We start from the raw sequence: 17,297 nt of genomic DNA, 5'->3' as shown, positions 1-17,297 counted from the left end.
CAACTTCGATTGCATATACCAGTTACATTATGGCTGGTTTTTGCTTGGCTACCTATTTATATGGGAGTAGTGTTGGCTGTGAGGGATAATGCTGGACTAGCAAAAGTATTTGAGCTGATGTGTTATTGGAATACATTTCTTCAGCTCATGAGCTACTAGTATATATTATTTTTTTTTTTCGTTGGTCTTGTCCCACTTATCAGTCAAATTTTTCTGCAATTTCCACATTGGTAAAAAACAAATTGGATCAGAATTATCATTGGTAGCTATTACGATACATTAAGGTAATATGCTATCTCATCGGAGCCAGTGACCTAAACATTATTAGCACTCTTGGCTAGGAAGTCTAGATAGATCTCAATTCTGTTCATTAGTGGTCACATTTTGTAAAATAGTGCAATTAATAAGTTGCATAGTCAAATATCAGGGTTGCTCTAGTAAGACTGAAAAAAAATGTCTTAAAAAGTATGGACTCAATACTGAAGCTATGAAAGGCCTAAGAGTTGGAGGAACAGAACGAGCCTGCATAGCAAGGAAGCCATGTAAGTCAATCTCCAGATATTCTTTCAGAACCTGATACATCACTTAATGGTTCATGTTTCCTCTAGGGAGTAGTGCCATCAATGCACCTCATGGGGTACACTGTAGGCATTACTAAAGGTTCTTTGCAGCGTCCCTTTGGCCCCTAGCTGCAACCTCTTTCATTCCATTTACTGTACCTCCATTCATATCTTCCTCTTCCTATCCAACCTCTTATCAATTGTTTCTTAGTGCAACTGTGAGGTTTTCCAGGTGTGAAAATCAGAAGTCAAATTTAGGCCCACTAAATGTGTCATGCAAATTATTTTATTGATCAAAGGACAAAATTAGTTTAATCATACATTGCTATTGACGTCTTAATGTTTCATTTATTGACTAGGAAATGAAATGACAACACCCCCACAAAGTATGATACGTTGGGATCAAGACTCGAGTGGCAGCAAAGCCAACTTCAAAATGCTTATGCTGTCTCATTGAGTTGAGAATAAAACTAGAATTCATGGCAGTTGCGGTTTTTCTATGCAGTTTTACCTCCCGAACAAGAATTTGTAGTAATATTTATTCGGACGACTGTAATTAACCCCCAGGGGCTCGTACTAAACACAGCGAAATACATTTGACGCCCCAATTCCTGGTGGCTTTAGATTTCGCAGGGAGGAACGATGCGGAATGCTTATATAGAAATACCCTCAATTCTATTTTAATTTATTTCAAGTATAACATCTTTGAAAGGAAATATCATTTACTGACAATTAGATAATCTGGCACCTGCATATGGCAATAGTTCAATAACGACAATGAATTAAGAAACTACGCCAATAGTTCGTTAGCCGAATGCCACAGGAAAATGATAGTCAGAAATCCAAGCCCTTTCGTCTTTACTAAGACATTGTCAAGAAACGAATGAAATACGATTGGAGAGAAAGTTATCAGGTAAACAAGATAAAAAATACCAGATGGTTAATTGTCAAAAGGGTAAAAGTTCAAGAGATAATCCAGGATTATCTGATATCACACGGTCACAAACCTAAACATAGATTTAACCCTAACAGAAACTACTAAGTATCCGTACAGTCCAAAACATGTAAAAACTGAATATATTAATTTTGTTGCTTATATTCATCTACAACTTTTTTCATTATGAAGGCATCAAGTTTAAATAAACCAAGAATTAAATTTAGAACATTTCCATTATTTGACTTGATGAAACAAGTTTCAATGATATTCCTTTTAACTGTGTCATTACATGGTATTAAGGCTCTTGCTTGACTCCAGTTAACAGGATGATCTGAATCTCTCATATGTACGAATAATGCATTCGATATTTGCCCAGGTCTCACAGAATATTGGTGCTGTTTGAGACGTTGTGAAAGAGATTTACCTGTCTGTCTGTAATAGACTTTATCACACTTTTTGCAAGGAATTTCATATATGTCAAAAAAAAAAAAAAAAAAGCCTAGAAGATCTTTAGGAGAATTTTTTATTACTAAACTCTTGACATTAATATTACTGAAAACAACATTTATGTTAAAAAGCTTTAAAATTCTAGGAATATCTAAAAACCTTTCATTATAGGGTAATTTAAAATGTTATGCTTACTAAATTCAAGTTTGTCATTAGTTAAATAAAATGTTTTTCTAGCTCTTTTCCATGCCACATCTACGAAAGTCCTTGGGTATTTAAGTTTCAATGCAATATCATAAATAGTTTTAATTTCAGCGTCAATAAACTGCGGGCTACAGACACGTAAAGCCCTTAGGAACATCCCAGAAAAAACAAAGAATATACATTTTTGATGGTGATTAGAATAGTAATGAACAAAAGAAGCAATGTCAGTTAATTTCCGAAAGACTGAAAAGGTGAAATTTCTATCATTTCTATGGACAGTTACATCAAGAAAATTCAAATTACAATTTCTTTCTTCCTCTACAGTAAATTTTATAGAAGGGACTAAATTATTGAGATTATTAAGGAATTCCTGGAGATTTTCGTGAACTGGCCAATTACAGAAAATATTATCCACATACCTAAACCATATAAGTTTTTGGGACAAAATTCTTGGTAAGAGTTTTGTCATAGAATTCCATGTAAATATTGCTAAGGACAGGGGATAAGGGATTACCCATAGCCATGCCAAACTTTTGTACAAAAAATTCCCCATTAAAACAAAATTTAATATCTTTGATACATAACCTTATGAGACTAATGAGGTTTGCTACAGTTAAGGGAATGTCATGATGTTCTAATTCATCCTCCAAATATTCAAGTAAATCATCTACAGACACTTGTAAATAAAATGACAACATCAAAACTAACCATATTAAAATCAAAATTCAAATTTAAACTATTCAATTTTTTTATAAAACTAACATTGTTTTTAACATTTGTGTTAGAAATGTTTCCTACCAAAGGTGTAAGAATTTTTACAAGCCATTTAAATAAATTATACGTAACAGAGCCCACTGAACTAATGATTGGTCTGATAGGGTTATTGATTTTGTGTGTCTTGACAAAGCCATACATTGAAACTTAAATACCCAAGGACCTTTGTAGATGTGGCATGGAAAAGAGCTAGAAAAACATTTTATTCAACTAATGACAAACTTGAATTTAGTAAGCATAACATTTTAAAATGACCCTATGATGAAAGGTTTTTAGATACTCCTGGAATTTTAAAGCTTTTTAACATAAATGTTGTTTTCAGTAATATTAATGTCAAGAGTTTGGTAATAAAAAATTCTCCTAAAGATCTTCCAGGCTGCATATTTGAAATTCCTTGCAAAAAGTGTGATAAAGTCTATTACGGACAGACCGGTATATCTCTTTCACAATGTCTCAAACAGCACCGATATTCTGTGAGAACTGGGCAAATATCGAATGCATTATTCGTACATATGAGAGATTTAGATCATCCTGTTAACTGGAGTCAAGCAAGAGCCTTAAATCCCATGTAATGACACAGTTAAAAGGAATATCATTGAATCTTGTTTCATCAAGTCAAATAATGGAAATGTTCTAAATTTAAGTCTTGGTTTATTTAAACTTGATGCCTTCATAATAAAATAAAGTTGTAGATAAATATAAGCAACAAAATTAATATATTCAGTTTTTACATGTTTTGGACTGTAAGGATACTTTGTAGTTTCTGTTAGGGTTAAATCTATGTTTAGGTTTGTGACCGTGTGATATCAGATAATCCTGGATTATCTCTTGAACTTTTACCCTTTTGACAATTAACCATCTGGTATTTTTTTATCTTGTTTACCTGATAACTTTCTCTCCAATCGTATTTCATTTGTTCCTTGACAATTAGTAAAGACGAAAGGGCTTGATTTTCTGACCATCATTTTCCTGTAGTATTCGCTTATTTAATGAAGTCACGTGCATCTAGTACTGTGATTTTTTAAGTATATATATTATATATATATAGATATATATATATATATATATATATATATATATACACACACACACACACACACACACACACACACACACACACACATATATATAGTAGGTGGTGTAGTAGGTAAACGCTTCACTGACGTTCCTGGTTTGAAAGGATCCATAGGTTTCGCGCCTGGTCCAGGCAAATCTATTCGAGAAAAAATTCCCCTTCGGGTTTAAGCATATATGAAAATATATTAATTCCGAGGTAGAGCGAATTAGATATTAAAGGAAGGACATTGTAGCTCGATATTTGTATATGAACACGGAAAATGTGATATTGACTTATATAATAATATCAATTGATAATATAATATATATAATAATATATGATATATATATCATAATATATTGCCATAGTATCCTTTTGTGTTTTCAGAAAAAGTACGTGTACCGTTCCTTTTTCATCGTCTCCACACTGTATGAGAATTTAAAAAGATATATGTATTTTTTTTTCTCCGATTTATGTTTTTTTTTTTTTTTTTTTTTTTTTTTTTGCCAAGTTTTAAAGTTCGATACTGATCCGTCACCAAAATGAAAGTTTCTAAGTAAGGTTTGCTTTTGACTTTAAACTTTGAACGCCCTCAAATGATCTTGATGGTAACATCGAAGCACCGGGAGATAAGTGAGGTTTGTTGACAGCTGACTGCCGCTCTATTGCAGGTTTGTTTTTATCGCAAAGTATGGACTTAACAGCAATCGATTTGTTATGGATGTTGTTAGAATAACAAATTAAAAGAATAAAAAACCATTTATTTCGTTGACGCCGAGTAGGGTATGGAGGTAGGCCTAGGCTAATCCTGGCTGTCTAGGGGCTTGAGCCTACTGCAGGTAATTCCATGCCAGGTTAAATAATTTATTGTCTGTATTAATGTTATTATTGATCTGTATTTCGGTATTAATGATGAGATGTTTTAGGCTATTATAAACCCTAATTTAAATGTAATTTTTGTAACAGTTTTATAGTAGGGTAATCCTTGCTCGGTCAAACTGAAGACGACTACCGCAGCCTGGTTCATGCCAGTCGCCGACAGTAGCCTAATACATATTACTGCCTTTTGTCTATTTTATTTACGCCTTTTGTTCATGTTTATGGTATTTGCCATCATTGTTTTATTTTTTACATATACTACCTACCTACCTACTACCTACCTATGGCTGGTACTCAGCACGGAGCCAATTTTGGATGTATAAACTAGAAGTTACCGAACCCTGTAGACTACCTAGCTATGGTAATTCTAGGCACTAGTAATCCCTCACAGACTGCAAGGAACTCTCCCGTGAATAGGACAGCCACCAGAGATGGGGCGTTAAATGTATTTCTTCATGTTTAGTACTACTAGGGTAAAAAACCGCATGGTACAGGGGTGGATCATGTACGATCAATGTGTACAACCCCCAAAAAAAAGTACATTATAACGCGTCCTGACATCGGAGATGGGCATCAGACACGACTTCTTGTTGGTGAGAAACGGAGCTAAAGACCTCTACTCCGGTGTCAGGACGCGTTATAATGTACTTTTCTTGGGGTTGTACACATTGATCGTACATGGTCCACCCCTGTGCCATGTGGTTTTTTACCCTATCCCTTGGGGGTTAATTACAGTCGACCCTCCTAAAATAATGGTAAATTCCTAATAAACGACCCAAATACTATAGGAAACTAATTTCCAAAGAAATACCCGACACAAAGTTATTACCTAGATCTACCCTACCTACTAGTAATCTTTGGATATTTCCTAGATACCTAGTGACCCCCAAGGGTTTTAAGCCGTTATGTCTCCACCTTTGCAGCATGTTTAGTACAAGCCCACTGGGGATTACCATAGAATACACAAAAGACGGTAAATATCATAAAGATAAAAGACGCTAAAGAATATTACCTAGTTGTAGAGATATAACGACCCCCACGAAAACCCATGGGGTCACTATTTAGGAAAGATCCCAGTCTCCAGTTTTCTATAGGTAAAGATAGGAGAGCCGCCTGTAAATTTGTCAAAGAGCTAATGCGGAGTAAGGGGTGTAGGCTACTGTAGTAGCCACGGCATATCAGAGGGAATATGACCTAACCAAGCTTACCTCTACCTAACCTAAGCTAATTCTGCCGATCATGGTCAGATAAAAGGGATTTTGACGTAGGAAAAATCTATTTCTGGGCGAGGAGATTAAAGGCCTGTTCAGACTGGGGTACACCTTAACCTAATGTTCCCTTAATTAACCTAACCAGCCAGATCAAGGCACTGTGCCTCTATCTAGCTGAGGTCAAAGACTGCCCAACGTGACAGTGTCTGCAGCAGAATAATACAGCATGTCTGCAGCAGAATAATACAGCATGTCTGCAGCTATTCTGCAACATTACCTGAAAAATATTTAGAACTTGTACAAGTATATCAGAAAACCATAATTCAGCACCTACAACTGTTGCTAATAATGAAGGGAAGCCTAGAGATTTTTTGGTAGTTGTGGCAAGGAAGTAAGTTTAGTAAAAGTCATATTTTGGTAATATTTCTTCATTACTGATAATTATAGGAATACTATACAGTAATTTAACCCAATTTATTATGCAGCATTCCTGTCCTTACCTGACTTGTGTGGTTGCCTCCACCCTTCATAGTCTTCCCCTTAAAATTAGTGGTACCATAGGCTAGGTCTTGTAATTTTCCTTTTAAGTGGATATGTACTGGATTCTTGTATTAAGGCTTGTACTATTCATGAATAACTATAAACAATGACAACTTCGTTAATAAACACTAACTGATATAGTTATAGATTAAGTTTTTGCAGTTGACAAAATGGAAAAGAAAATCCTTAGTTTAGATACTTATGTGTCCCTGGGAATTGCACATCCATATTGTTTTTATGTTGCTTCTGTTGTGTATTTTACGCATTGCTGAAGCCAGTTGCATTGTTGCTGTGGTACTATTTAGTACTTGTTTTGTATTGTCTGACTGTTATGCTACTTTTAAGGGTATGGTAAGGTTTGGTTTAAAATAAATCTTAGACCATGGCCTATCTGATAGTTTTTACTGCTTCAAAACATTCTTACCCATTTTTGGTCAAAATGTGCCTCATTTGCCATTTATCCCACCTTAAACCCCACATCCCAACTTGTCTTCCATTACTGTTGGGGTTAATGAGTTCTAAGAAGCATGTTCAGAGGAAATGAATGTCAAAGTTGCAAGGATCAATTGAAAAACTAGGGACATAGTTTACATTTCTACTGGAGTATGTTTAGAGTTAAAAGTAACTCAAACTGTTCAAAGCACCAAATGCCATAACTTAGCCAGCTGCTAGGTTACATCATGGTCTGTGGTCACAATCTGTTGAAATCAGAACATTCACCTTTCACTGATTGAGGAAAAATGCTTTGCAATAATTTTTTTTATCGATCTGTGTAATTTTTTGTGTACTTAATGGTATGTTAATGAATTTGGTGTTATTTTTAAAGCTATAAAGTTGAACTTTATCATTATATATTTAGATATGCCCCAAAGAAATTGATATATTGTGTTTAAAAAATGGCGAAAAGATTGATATCATGGTAAAAGTTAGCTTTTATGAAAATTTTTTTATCTTTTTTTATTTATAATGAATCGGAGAAAAGAGGTTTACAATTTATGTTTGCACACACTGTTAAAAGTGTGATAAATTCCATTTCCAATGATAAGAAATTCATCACTCTCTGAGTCACTTATGATACCACAAAGTGTATTTGAAAAATGTAAATTACTAGACTCAGCCTCTGTGGTGTAATTTCACTGATCATAATATGTACCAGTTTATGTAACCTTTTTAAAAATTTGCCATAAATCAGATTACAGAATACACATACTAGTCTCCATGGCAGCAACACACATCCATACTTGCCTTATTAGAATTTCATTGTTATGAACTTTCTTTTACAACTTTTAGCAAATTTATCAAACAAAATATCTTTCAATGATGACTGTAGTCATCATCAGAATTTCACCAGTTGAAAATTGGATGTCTATAGTTGTCATCAGAGCCTGAAAGGGTTAATATGCTACAGTCAGTAGACATTTAATTAGCATAAAGAATGTCAGAAGCACAGTTAGTAATATGAAACTGGGATGATATATGTACAGGTGTTTCTTATCAAGCTACCCCTGTATTTCATGAGGGAGTTACTGTAGTTGTTCTTTTTTTGCCCTTTTAATATGTAATATGTTGGTAAGATAATTCAATGGTATTAGTACCTAGTTATGTTAAGTTTACATTCTTTTAATAAAGAAATTTAATACTGTAATGGTGTAATCAACATTACATTTTTTTTCAGAGATTCCAGGATGGTTGACTGGGGAGAAAGATGGGGGGAGGTGAGAAAATTGCTAGAGCGACCGGGCCCTTTCACCCATCCAGACTTTGAACCTTCACCAGATACTTTGAAGATGCTTCAGGAAAATATTAAAGTGCTCATTATAGGTATGGTAATTTTGAATATAATGTTTTAAGTTTATTTTTTATGAATTAGGATTTTTTTTAACTAAGGACGTTCTGATAAGGTCAATATTTGTACAATAATTTGTTTTTATTTCCTCAATAGGTGCTGGTGGATTGGGATGTGAGCTTCTGAAAGACCTTGGACTCATGGGCTTTACAAATCTTCATGTGATTGATATGGATACCATTGATCTTTCGAATTTAAATCGCCAGTTCTTATTTAGGAAAAAAGACATTGGACGCCCTAAGGCTGAAGTGGCTGCGGAGTTTATAAATCAGCGAATTAAAGATTGTAAAGTTACAGCGTATCCTTTCATGCTCAGTCATTATCAACTTTATCTTGGGCTAATAGTAGTTTAATTTATGCTCCTCATAGTCTTTGCAATATATTTTCATACATTCAACTTCCCTGTCAGATATATACTTAGCTATAGACTCCGTCATCCCCGACAGAAATTCAAATTTCGCGGCACACACTACAGGTAGGTCAGGTGATCCCGCTGCCTGCCGCTGGGTGGCAGGAATAGGAACTATTACCGTTTTAAGCCAGATTTTTCTCTGTCGCGGTACTAGTAACATCGTTGCTAGTTCCTCCTGACTTGAATTTCGATTTTCATTACGCCGTTGATCTTTTGGACTGCTATTTGGTGATGTATTGGATCTTTGGTTTGGCATACGCTATTGTGGACTGTATTTTGGATTTGGCTTTGGAATTTCTCATAATGTCTGACGTGTCGATTTCGTTCAGAGTGTGTGTGAATGAGAATTGTTTTGTGAGACTGCCGAAAGCTTCGGTGGATCCTCACACCACTTGTAAAAATTGTAGAGGGAATGTATGCTCTCAATTGAATACATGTGATGAATGCAAGGATTTGAATGAGGAGGAATGGAAGTTGCTTAATTCCTACCTAAGAAAGTTGGAGAGAGATAGGGCTAGAAAAGCCTCTTCCAAGAGTGTAAGTAGGTCGGTCTCTAACGAGCCAGTTAGCGGACTATTGCCTATTGCTAACCCTATTGTTTCCTCCCATACAGCTTTACCTTCCCGATTATCGGACTCGGCAAGCTCAACATCTGAAATTGCGAGTCTGAAAGCTTCGCTTAAGCATATGGAACAAAAAATTAAAGAACTGGAAGGTAAGTGCAGTGAAACTGTTCCCAGTGAAACTGTTCCCCGTCTGATCGGCTCTGTCTCACTCCCAGGCCTAGACCTCTTTCAAGCTCCCAAGACCAGTGGAGAAGAAATGTCGAAAGCCGCAGGGAGGTTTCAGAGAATCCCCACCAGTCAGGCGTCCCCTCGGCAGATCCTGTAGTTACGTCCCGGGCTGCCAAGGATAGTCGTTGGAAAGACGTCCTGAAACAGTGTTTTTCTTCGTCTGATTCCTCATCTAAAAAAGGATGGAGTTCAGATAGATTGTCGAGATCTTCGAAGAGATCTTGGAAGTCTCCGTCATTTTACTCAAGCCCTGAAGAATTTCCGGAAGAATATCCTCCGGAAAAGAAGAGGAAGGAGGTATATTCAGAAGCTCCTTCTCCTGCATCGGAAATTGGAAAGAGAGACGTAGCTACGAAGGTGTTAGAGGATATGCAGAAACAGATATCTTCGCTAGTAGGAGTTCTTAAATCTGATCCTCCTAGAAGGAAGGATAGATTTCTCCCGATCAAAAGATCCCGTCCTTTAGAACTATCTGAGAGCTCGGACGAGGCGCCTGCCAGAAGCCTGGCGCCAGCCAGACGTCAGGCTACTGTCAAGCGCAAAACGCCGTCAAGGCGACATGATATATATAGGGAACTTCCTACTAGAAAGAAAGCACATGAGATGTCCGAATCGAGGAGTAAATTTGGAACTCCCGAAATCGGACGAACTCCTGAAATGAGGCGCAAAGAGCCTGAAGCGCCTGAAGTGAGGCGCAAAGTAACTGAAGATCCTGGAACTCTTTTGGCGAGGCGAAAAGCGCCTGGAGCGCCTGAAATGAGGCGTAGAGCTCCTCAAGTAATAGAAATGAGGCGCAAGGCGCCTGAAAAGCCTGAAGTGGCTGAAAGGAAACATTTAACTCCTGGAGAGCCTAGAGCGCCTGAAATGAAATGTAGAGCGCCTGGAGAGCCTGGAGCGCCTCAAAGGAAAAGCAAAGCGCCTAGAGAGCCTGAGGCGCCTGAAAGAGGAAGCAAAGCGCCTAAAGAGCCTGAAGCGCCTGAAACGAGGCCCAAAGCGCCTAAAGAGCCTGAAGCGTCCGAATGGAGGCGCAAGGCGCCTGGAAAGCCTGAAGCTGCTGAAACAAGACGTAAAGCGTCTAGAGCGTCTGAAAGCAGGCGCAAGGATTTGTACAATCCAGAATACAATTTGGATGAGTTATCGGAGTTTGAAGCGGACTTGGAGGCTCCTCTTTGGGATTTTTCTCAAGATCAATTTTCCCCTGACAGGGTCTCTAGGTGTCGCACAGGCGATCGTAGCCCCTGTCGGGAAGGAATTGATCATGAAAAAAGGGAACGACATTTAAGGACTTCTCCTGGTAGGGACGAAAGTTGTCGCACAGGCGACCGTCGTCCTTGTCAGGAGGGCCTTAGTGTAAAAGAACAACATCGGCCTTCTCCTGGCAGGGACTCAAGATGTCGCACAGGCGACCGTAGCCCTTGTCAGGTTGCAGCCGGTGTTGCTACAAGCCCTTTACATTCCCGAGAGAGGAGTCCTCCGGTCGCACACTCTTCTCCGAATAAAACTCAACCGGAATTGGAGGATGTTTCGGACTCTGAAGAGCACAAGGGGGCAGGTCTTACTGATTATAAGATTTTAGCAGCCCTCTTGTTAAAAGAATTTGGAGAGTCTCTGAGTCCTGCTGCCCCTCCTTCTCCTCGGTCTTTATTTTCGAGTACGAAGGCTGCGAAGTCTTCCTCTTTCTTGAAGATGCAACCGACCATTTCAATGAAGAGGGCTTTGCAGTCGGTCGGAAATTGGCTTAAAACCAAGGAGGAGGCGGGGAAGACTGTGTTTACCTGTCCCCCTTCCAGGCTATCAGGGAAGAGAGGGATTTGGTATAGCACAGGAGAATCTATGGGACTTTCTCTTCCCTCATCTGCTGAAGCGGACTTCTCAACCTTGGTGGATTCGGCAAGGAGGCATGCACTTCCATCGGCCAAAACAAGCTGGACAATGTCTGAAATGGACCATCTCCTCAAGGGAATATTCCATGTCTTGGAAGTTTTTAACTTCCTAGATTGGTCCCTTGGGGCTTTGGCCAACAAGACGCAAGACCCTCAGTTTTTGGAACCAGAAGTCTTGCATAGTGTTTTGGCATGCATGGACAAGGCAGTGCAGGACGGATCGGCTGAAGTGGCATCCTTGTTCGGGACAGGAGTATTAAAGAAGAGGGCGGTCTTTGGTTCATTTCTTACCAAAGCAGTCTCTCCAGTACAGAGGGCTTCTCTTTTATACGCCCCTCTGTCTAAACAGCTGTTTCCTTCTCAGTTGGTAAAGGACATTTCCCATACGCTTACTGAGAAGGCAACACAGGATTTGCTGGTACATTCTGCTAAGAAGCCTAGACCAGCTGCTTCTGTCTCGAAAGAGGGAGCCAAGACCTGCCCAACAGCCCTTTCGAGGTAGAACTTTTAGCTGAGCCCCAAGGAAGAGAGGAGGAGAGAAAAGAGAAGATCTTCCATTAGAGTTCCAAAGAAGAACGCAAAATGAGATTCCAGTCCTCCAATCACCAGTAGGGGCCAGACTTCTGGGTTTCTCGGAAGCATGGGCTTCAATGAAAGCAGATTCTTGGTCCCTGCAAGTGCTGAGGAAAGGATACCTCATCCCCTTCAAGAACAGACCTCTGTTGACGACGACTCCGAGGGAGCTGTCAGCGAGATACAAAGACCCTGTAAAGAGAGAGATCCTTCTTGGGTTGGTGCAGCAAATGTTGGAGAAGGAGGCCATCGAGGTAGTACAGGATCCGCACTCCCGAGGTTTTTACAATCGCCTATTTTTGGTGCCGAAAGCCTCGGGGGGGTGGAGGCCGGTCCTGGACGTGAGTGCATTGAATCGCTTCGTGGAGAAACAAGTTCTCCATGGAGACATCCAACTCGGTTCTCTCTGCTCTCCGTCCAGGAGATTGGATGGTCTCCCTCGACCTGCAAGATGCATACTTTCACATCCCCCTGCATCATTCGTCGAAGAAATATCTTCGATTCATGGTGCAGGGAAGGATTTATCAGTTCAGGGCTTTGTGTTTGGTCTCTCGATGGCTCCTCAGGTGTTTACAGCGTTGATGAGAAACGTAGCAAGATGGCTACATCTGAAGGGGGTGAGGATATCTCTTTACCTAGACGATTGGCTTATAAGAGCGCAGACAAGACAAAAGTGCTTGGAGGACTTGGAGATAGCTCTTCAATTGACCAGATCTCTCGGATTGCTCGTAAACCTCGAGCAGTCTCACACAATCCCCAGTCAGACTATCGTCTATCTGGGGATTCGGATGGATTCTCGGGGTTTTCGAGCGTATCCATCCCAGGAAAGAATCTCGAAAGGGTTGGAAAAAATCTCGGTCTTCCTAGAGAAAGAACGAAGCTCAGCGAGGGAATGGCTGTCTTCTGGGCACTCTTTCCTCGCTGGAGCAGTTCATCTCTCTAGGGAGACTGAATCTGAGACCCTTGCAGTTCCATCTCAGAAGGAGTTGGAACAGAAGAAAAGGAGATCTTTTGGATACCTTTCCTATAGGAGAGAGTATCAAAAACCACTTACGATGGTGGTTAGAACCACTGAGAAGAAACGAAGGAGTGTCCTTGGCCCTTCAGAACCCTCACCTAGTGTTGTTCTCAGACGCTTCGGACACGGGGTGGGGAGCAACACTAGGGACAAAGGAAGTGTCAGGCAGTTGGACAGAAGAACAGAAGGCTTGGCACATAAATGCAAAGGAACTCTTAGCAGTGCACTTGGCACTGCAGTTTTTCGAGAACGAAGTCAGAGGCATGGTGGTCCAAGTCAACTCGGACAACACCACGGCTCTGGCTTATATAAGAAAACAAGGGGGGACACACTCTTTCTCCCTTTACCAACTAGCAAGGGATCTGTTGATATGGACAGAAGAAAGAGGGATTCGACTCCTGACGAGGTTCGTTCAAGGAGGGAAGAATATAAGAGCAGACAGATTGAGCAGGAAAAACCAGGTCCTTCCAACAGAGTGGACCCTTCATTCACAAGTCTGCCAGCAACTATGGTCTCTTTGGGGGAAGCCTCAAGTGGACCTGTTTGCAACATTCCTATCCAGGAGGATGGAGAACTTTTGCTCGTTGGGGGACGATCCCAGAGCCCTATCCATAGATGCCATGCTCATGGATTGGAAGGGCATAGACGCTTATGTGTTTCCCCCATTCAAGATGCTGGGGGAAGTAATGAGAAAGTTCGTGTCCTCGGAGGGAATGAGGATGACATTGATCGCTCCTTATTGGCCTGCAAGAGAATGGTTCACAGAGGTACAGGAATGGATAGTGGACTTCCCCAGATCTCTTCCCGAAAGGACAGATCTGCTCAAACAACCCCACTTCGAGAGGTATCACAAAAATATCCACGCGCTCGCTCTGACTGCCTTTCGACTATCGAAAGATTGGTCAGAGCGAGAGGCTTTTCTCGCAAAGCAGCAAAAGCAATTGCTGGAGCAAGAAGGTCCTCAACCATGCGGATATACCAATCGAAGTGGGAAGTTTTCCGTAGATGGTGTAAGGCGAAGAAGCTGTCCTCCTCCGATATCTCTGTGACCAAAATTGCTGATTTTCTTTGTTTTACGAGAAGAATCTCATCTGCAGTGTCAACCATTAAAGGTTATAAGAGCATGTTATCAGCTGTGTTCAGGAATAGGGGCCTGAACATAGAGAATAACAAAGATCTGCATGATTTAATTAGATCTTTTGAAACTACAAAATTAAGAACTTCTCTCACCCCTAGTTGGAATCTGGATGTGGTTCTCAAATATCTTATGTCGGAGAGATTTGAACCTCCCGATAAAGCTACTTTCCGGGACTTGACTAGAAAATGGATTTTCTTAATAGCTCTCGCCACTGCGAAAAGAGTGAGTGAGCTGCAAGCGCTTGACTCGAGAGTGGGTTTTAAGAAGGATTCGGCGGTATTGTCCTTTAAACCTTTATTTCTAGCTAAAAATGAAAACCCCTCGAGACCTTGGCCTAGGACTTTTGAAGTAAAAGGCCTTTCTCAATTAGTTGGGAATGAAATGGAAAGAACTTTGTCCTGTGAGAACTTTGAAGTTTTACCTGCAGAAGAAGAAGCAGTTGCAGGGTTGCAATCAAAGTTTATGGTGTGCAGTTAAAGACCCTAGAAGAGCTATGTCAAAGAATGCCTTAGCATTTTTTGTTAGGAACATCATAACGGAAGCCCACATGAGCTGTGATAGTGAGGCATATAAGACCTTAAGGGTAAAAGCACACGAAGTACGTGCAGTCGCTACATCATTGTCGTTCAACAAGAACATGTCAATGAAGAACATCTTAGCGGCCACGTATTGGAGATGTAACTCAGTGTTCGCCTCACATTACTTGAAAGATGTGAGAGTGACATATGAGAAATGCTTCTCTCTAGGGCCTTATGTATCAGCGGATACAGTGCTGGGGAAAGGAGAGAAGACTGATCCTTAATATTAATTTTTGTCCTTATATTTTATATTGTGATTTTAAAATTATTGGTGTTGAGTTTTTTAGGTTGTTTGAAAGGTGTTTGGGGATAACGCCTTTCAATCATATTTACTAATCCACGGTTAGGATTGGGTGATCGGATCAGTATTTTACTCCTTTATATGCCAAGAGGCATAGGTATATTGTCATGTAAGTGAATAAGACTCCAGTGACAATTGCCATTAGGTTCTGTTGAGTAAGTGGATAAGACCCCATTGACAGTCCTTTTCAAGAGTTCTCAGCCATAGGGCACACCCTCGCTGAAGCTTTTGAGGCGAAGCAGACTTCTCAGCGCAAGCTAAGAAATCTTCCGCCTAAATAGGTAGGAACGAGGGTATTATTAATTACTATTACCTACAACATATGTTGTTTACCTATTAGGTCAGTAATTAGCTGTCTCTTGCCCTCCGCCAAAGGTGCCAATCAGCTAAGTATATATCTGACAGGGAAGTTGAATGTATGAAAATGATATTGTTATTGTACAATAAAGTTTCATACATACTTACCTGGCAGATATATACGATTGTATGGCCCACCCAACCTCCCCTCAGGAGACAGGTGGAAGAGAAAAATCTGGCTTAAAACGGTAATAGTTCCTATTCCTGCCACCCAGCGGCAGGCGGCGGGATCACCTGACCTACCTGTAGTGTGTGCCCCGAAATTTGAATTTCTGTCGGGGACGACGGAGTCTATAGCTAAATATATATCTGCCAGGTAAGTATGTATGAAACTTTATTGTACAATAACAATATCATTTTCTTGAATGATGTCACCATCCACTCTAAATACACCTTAGTTCAATAATGTATTTCTGTTATAGTTCCCAGAAGTCCAATTTTTTGGCATCCTTCAGTTGTTGGTCATGAGTTGTCATAATGATTGAGGCAAATTTTGAAATTGTACAAAAGAGTAATTAATTTTGTTATAATTAAATTTTTTATAATCTTGTAAGTGTTAGTAGACTGTTGGAAAGTGCTCAGTGAAAGTAGTGGTAGCAACAAGGCAGAACAACTTGCAACATTAAAAGTTCTGTAGCCCACCAATGGAAATTTGATGCTGTCTAGTGTGTTGCTACTGGAGAGGAGTGTTTTGTCTTGAAAATAGTAGAATATGCTCATGAAGTGTATGTATTATCTTCAATCATGGTTTACTGTTAATTAAAAGATGAAAGTATGTTAATGTATTCAGTAGGGTACCAATTCTCAGAGTACAATGATGACTGAAGTTGTCAAAAATCCAAATTGTAAAATTCTCTTGTGCTCTTAAGTTGAGAACAACCCCTATATAGGTCAGATTACCAGTTCAGTGAATAACTGTAAATGTTACACACATGCTTTTATTGTTTATATTTTTACTGTAGAATTAATATCCAGTACTCTTTCTGTGTCATTGACATTACACTTTTCTCACTGTTATAATTTCCTTAACTAGATTTCTTAGCTATTACAACAAGATTCAAGATTTTGACGACGATTTCTACAGAAGGTTTCATGTGGTGGTTTGTGGGTTGGATTCAATAGTTGCCCGTCGCTGGATAAATGGCATGCTCTTATCTCTTCTAAATTATGAAGATGGGATGCTAGATCAGGTATCATTTGCACTTCAGTTACTGAAGGCTTAATGCCTTTCTATAATGTCATACATTAATTATTAAAAAAATTTCAGCTGACACCAAAAAGTTTTGTTGAATATATTTTTTGGATATTTTACAATCAGATTCTGTATTACTGATAGTGATAATAAGATCAGTAAAAAGGATGGTTGAAGTTAGGAAGGGCATCTGTCCATGAAATATTTGCCAGAACAAATAATGAAATGAGCTGTTCAGTTAGTGTTAGAAACACCAGGAAAAGGCTCATTGAAAAGTGTAATAAGAATAAGGATGATAATAGTCATGGAAAATTAGTTTTTCTATTTCTTTTAAGTATTTTAATGATTTATTTATTGGAAATATGTAATAATTATAGTTTTATTTTATGTTATGAATATGTATTTGATTTCAGAGTTCTGTTATCCCATTGGTTGATGGTGGAACAGAGGGTTTTAAGGGTAATGCGCGTGTGATATTGCCTGGCATGACTTCTTGCATAGAATGTACTCTTGACCTCTTTCCCCCTCAGGTAAGTGCTTTGTTTTGAAATATTTTAGGAAAATTTTTTTAATTATTGCTTTCAGTGAAAACCTTT

The 17,297-nt window shown here is 39.1% G+C and overlaps 1 protein-coding gene across 2 annotated transcripts in view; it reads left to right on the top strand.

Annotated features, from left to right (window-relative positions):
- The first annotated feature begins 4,490 nt into the window (after nt 1–4,490).
- The window catches only part of LOC135227084 (NEDD8-activating enzyme E1 catalytic subunit-like), a 43,316-nt gene continuing 30,509 nt past the window's right edge, over nt 4,491–17,297 (top strand). The window contains exons 1-5 of one of the 2 annotated variants that reach the window (XM_064266923.1): nt 4,491–4,617; nt 8,285–8,430; nt 8,552–8,753; nt 16,552–16,699; nt 17,115–17,231. In XM_064266923.1, coding sequence (XP_064122993.1) covers nt 8,295–8,430; nt 8,552–8,753; nt 16,552–16,699; nt 17,115–17,231 — 603 coding nt within the window. In that variant the 5' untranslated portion in view covers nt 4,491–4,617; nt 8,285–8,294. Of the gene's footprint in view, nt 4,651–8,284; nt 8,431–8,551; nt 8,754–16,551; nt 16,700–17,114; nt 17,232–17,297 lie in introns of both variants that reach the window. The other variant, XM_064266922.1, reaches the window with a different exon arrangement.

This window comes from Macrobrachium nipponense, chromosome 15 (genome assembly GCF_015104395.2).
Source record: "Macrobrachium nipponense isolate FS-2020 chromosome 15, ASM1510439v2, whole genome shotgun sequence".
Lineage (NCBI taxonomy): Eukaryota > Metazoa > Arthropoda > Malacostraca > Decapoda > Palaemonidae > Macrobrachium > Macrobrachium nipponense.
This window is presented reverse-complemented; position numbering and strand designations above follow the sequence as displayed.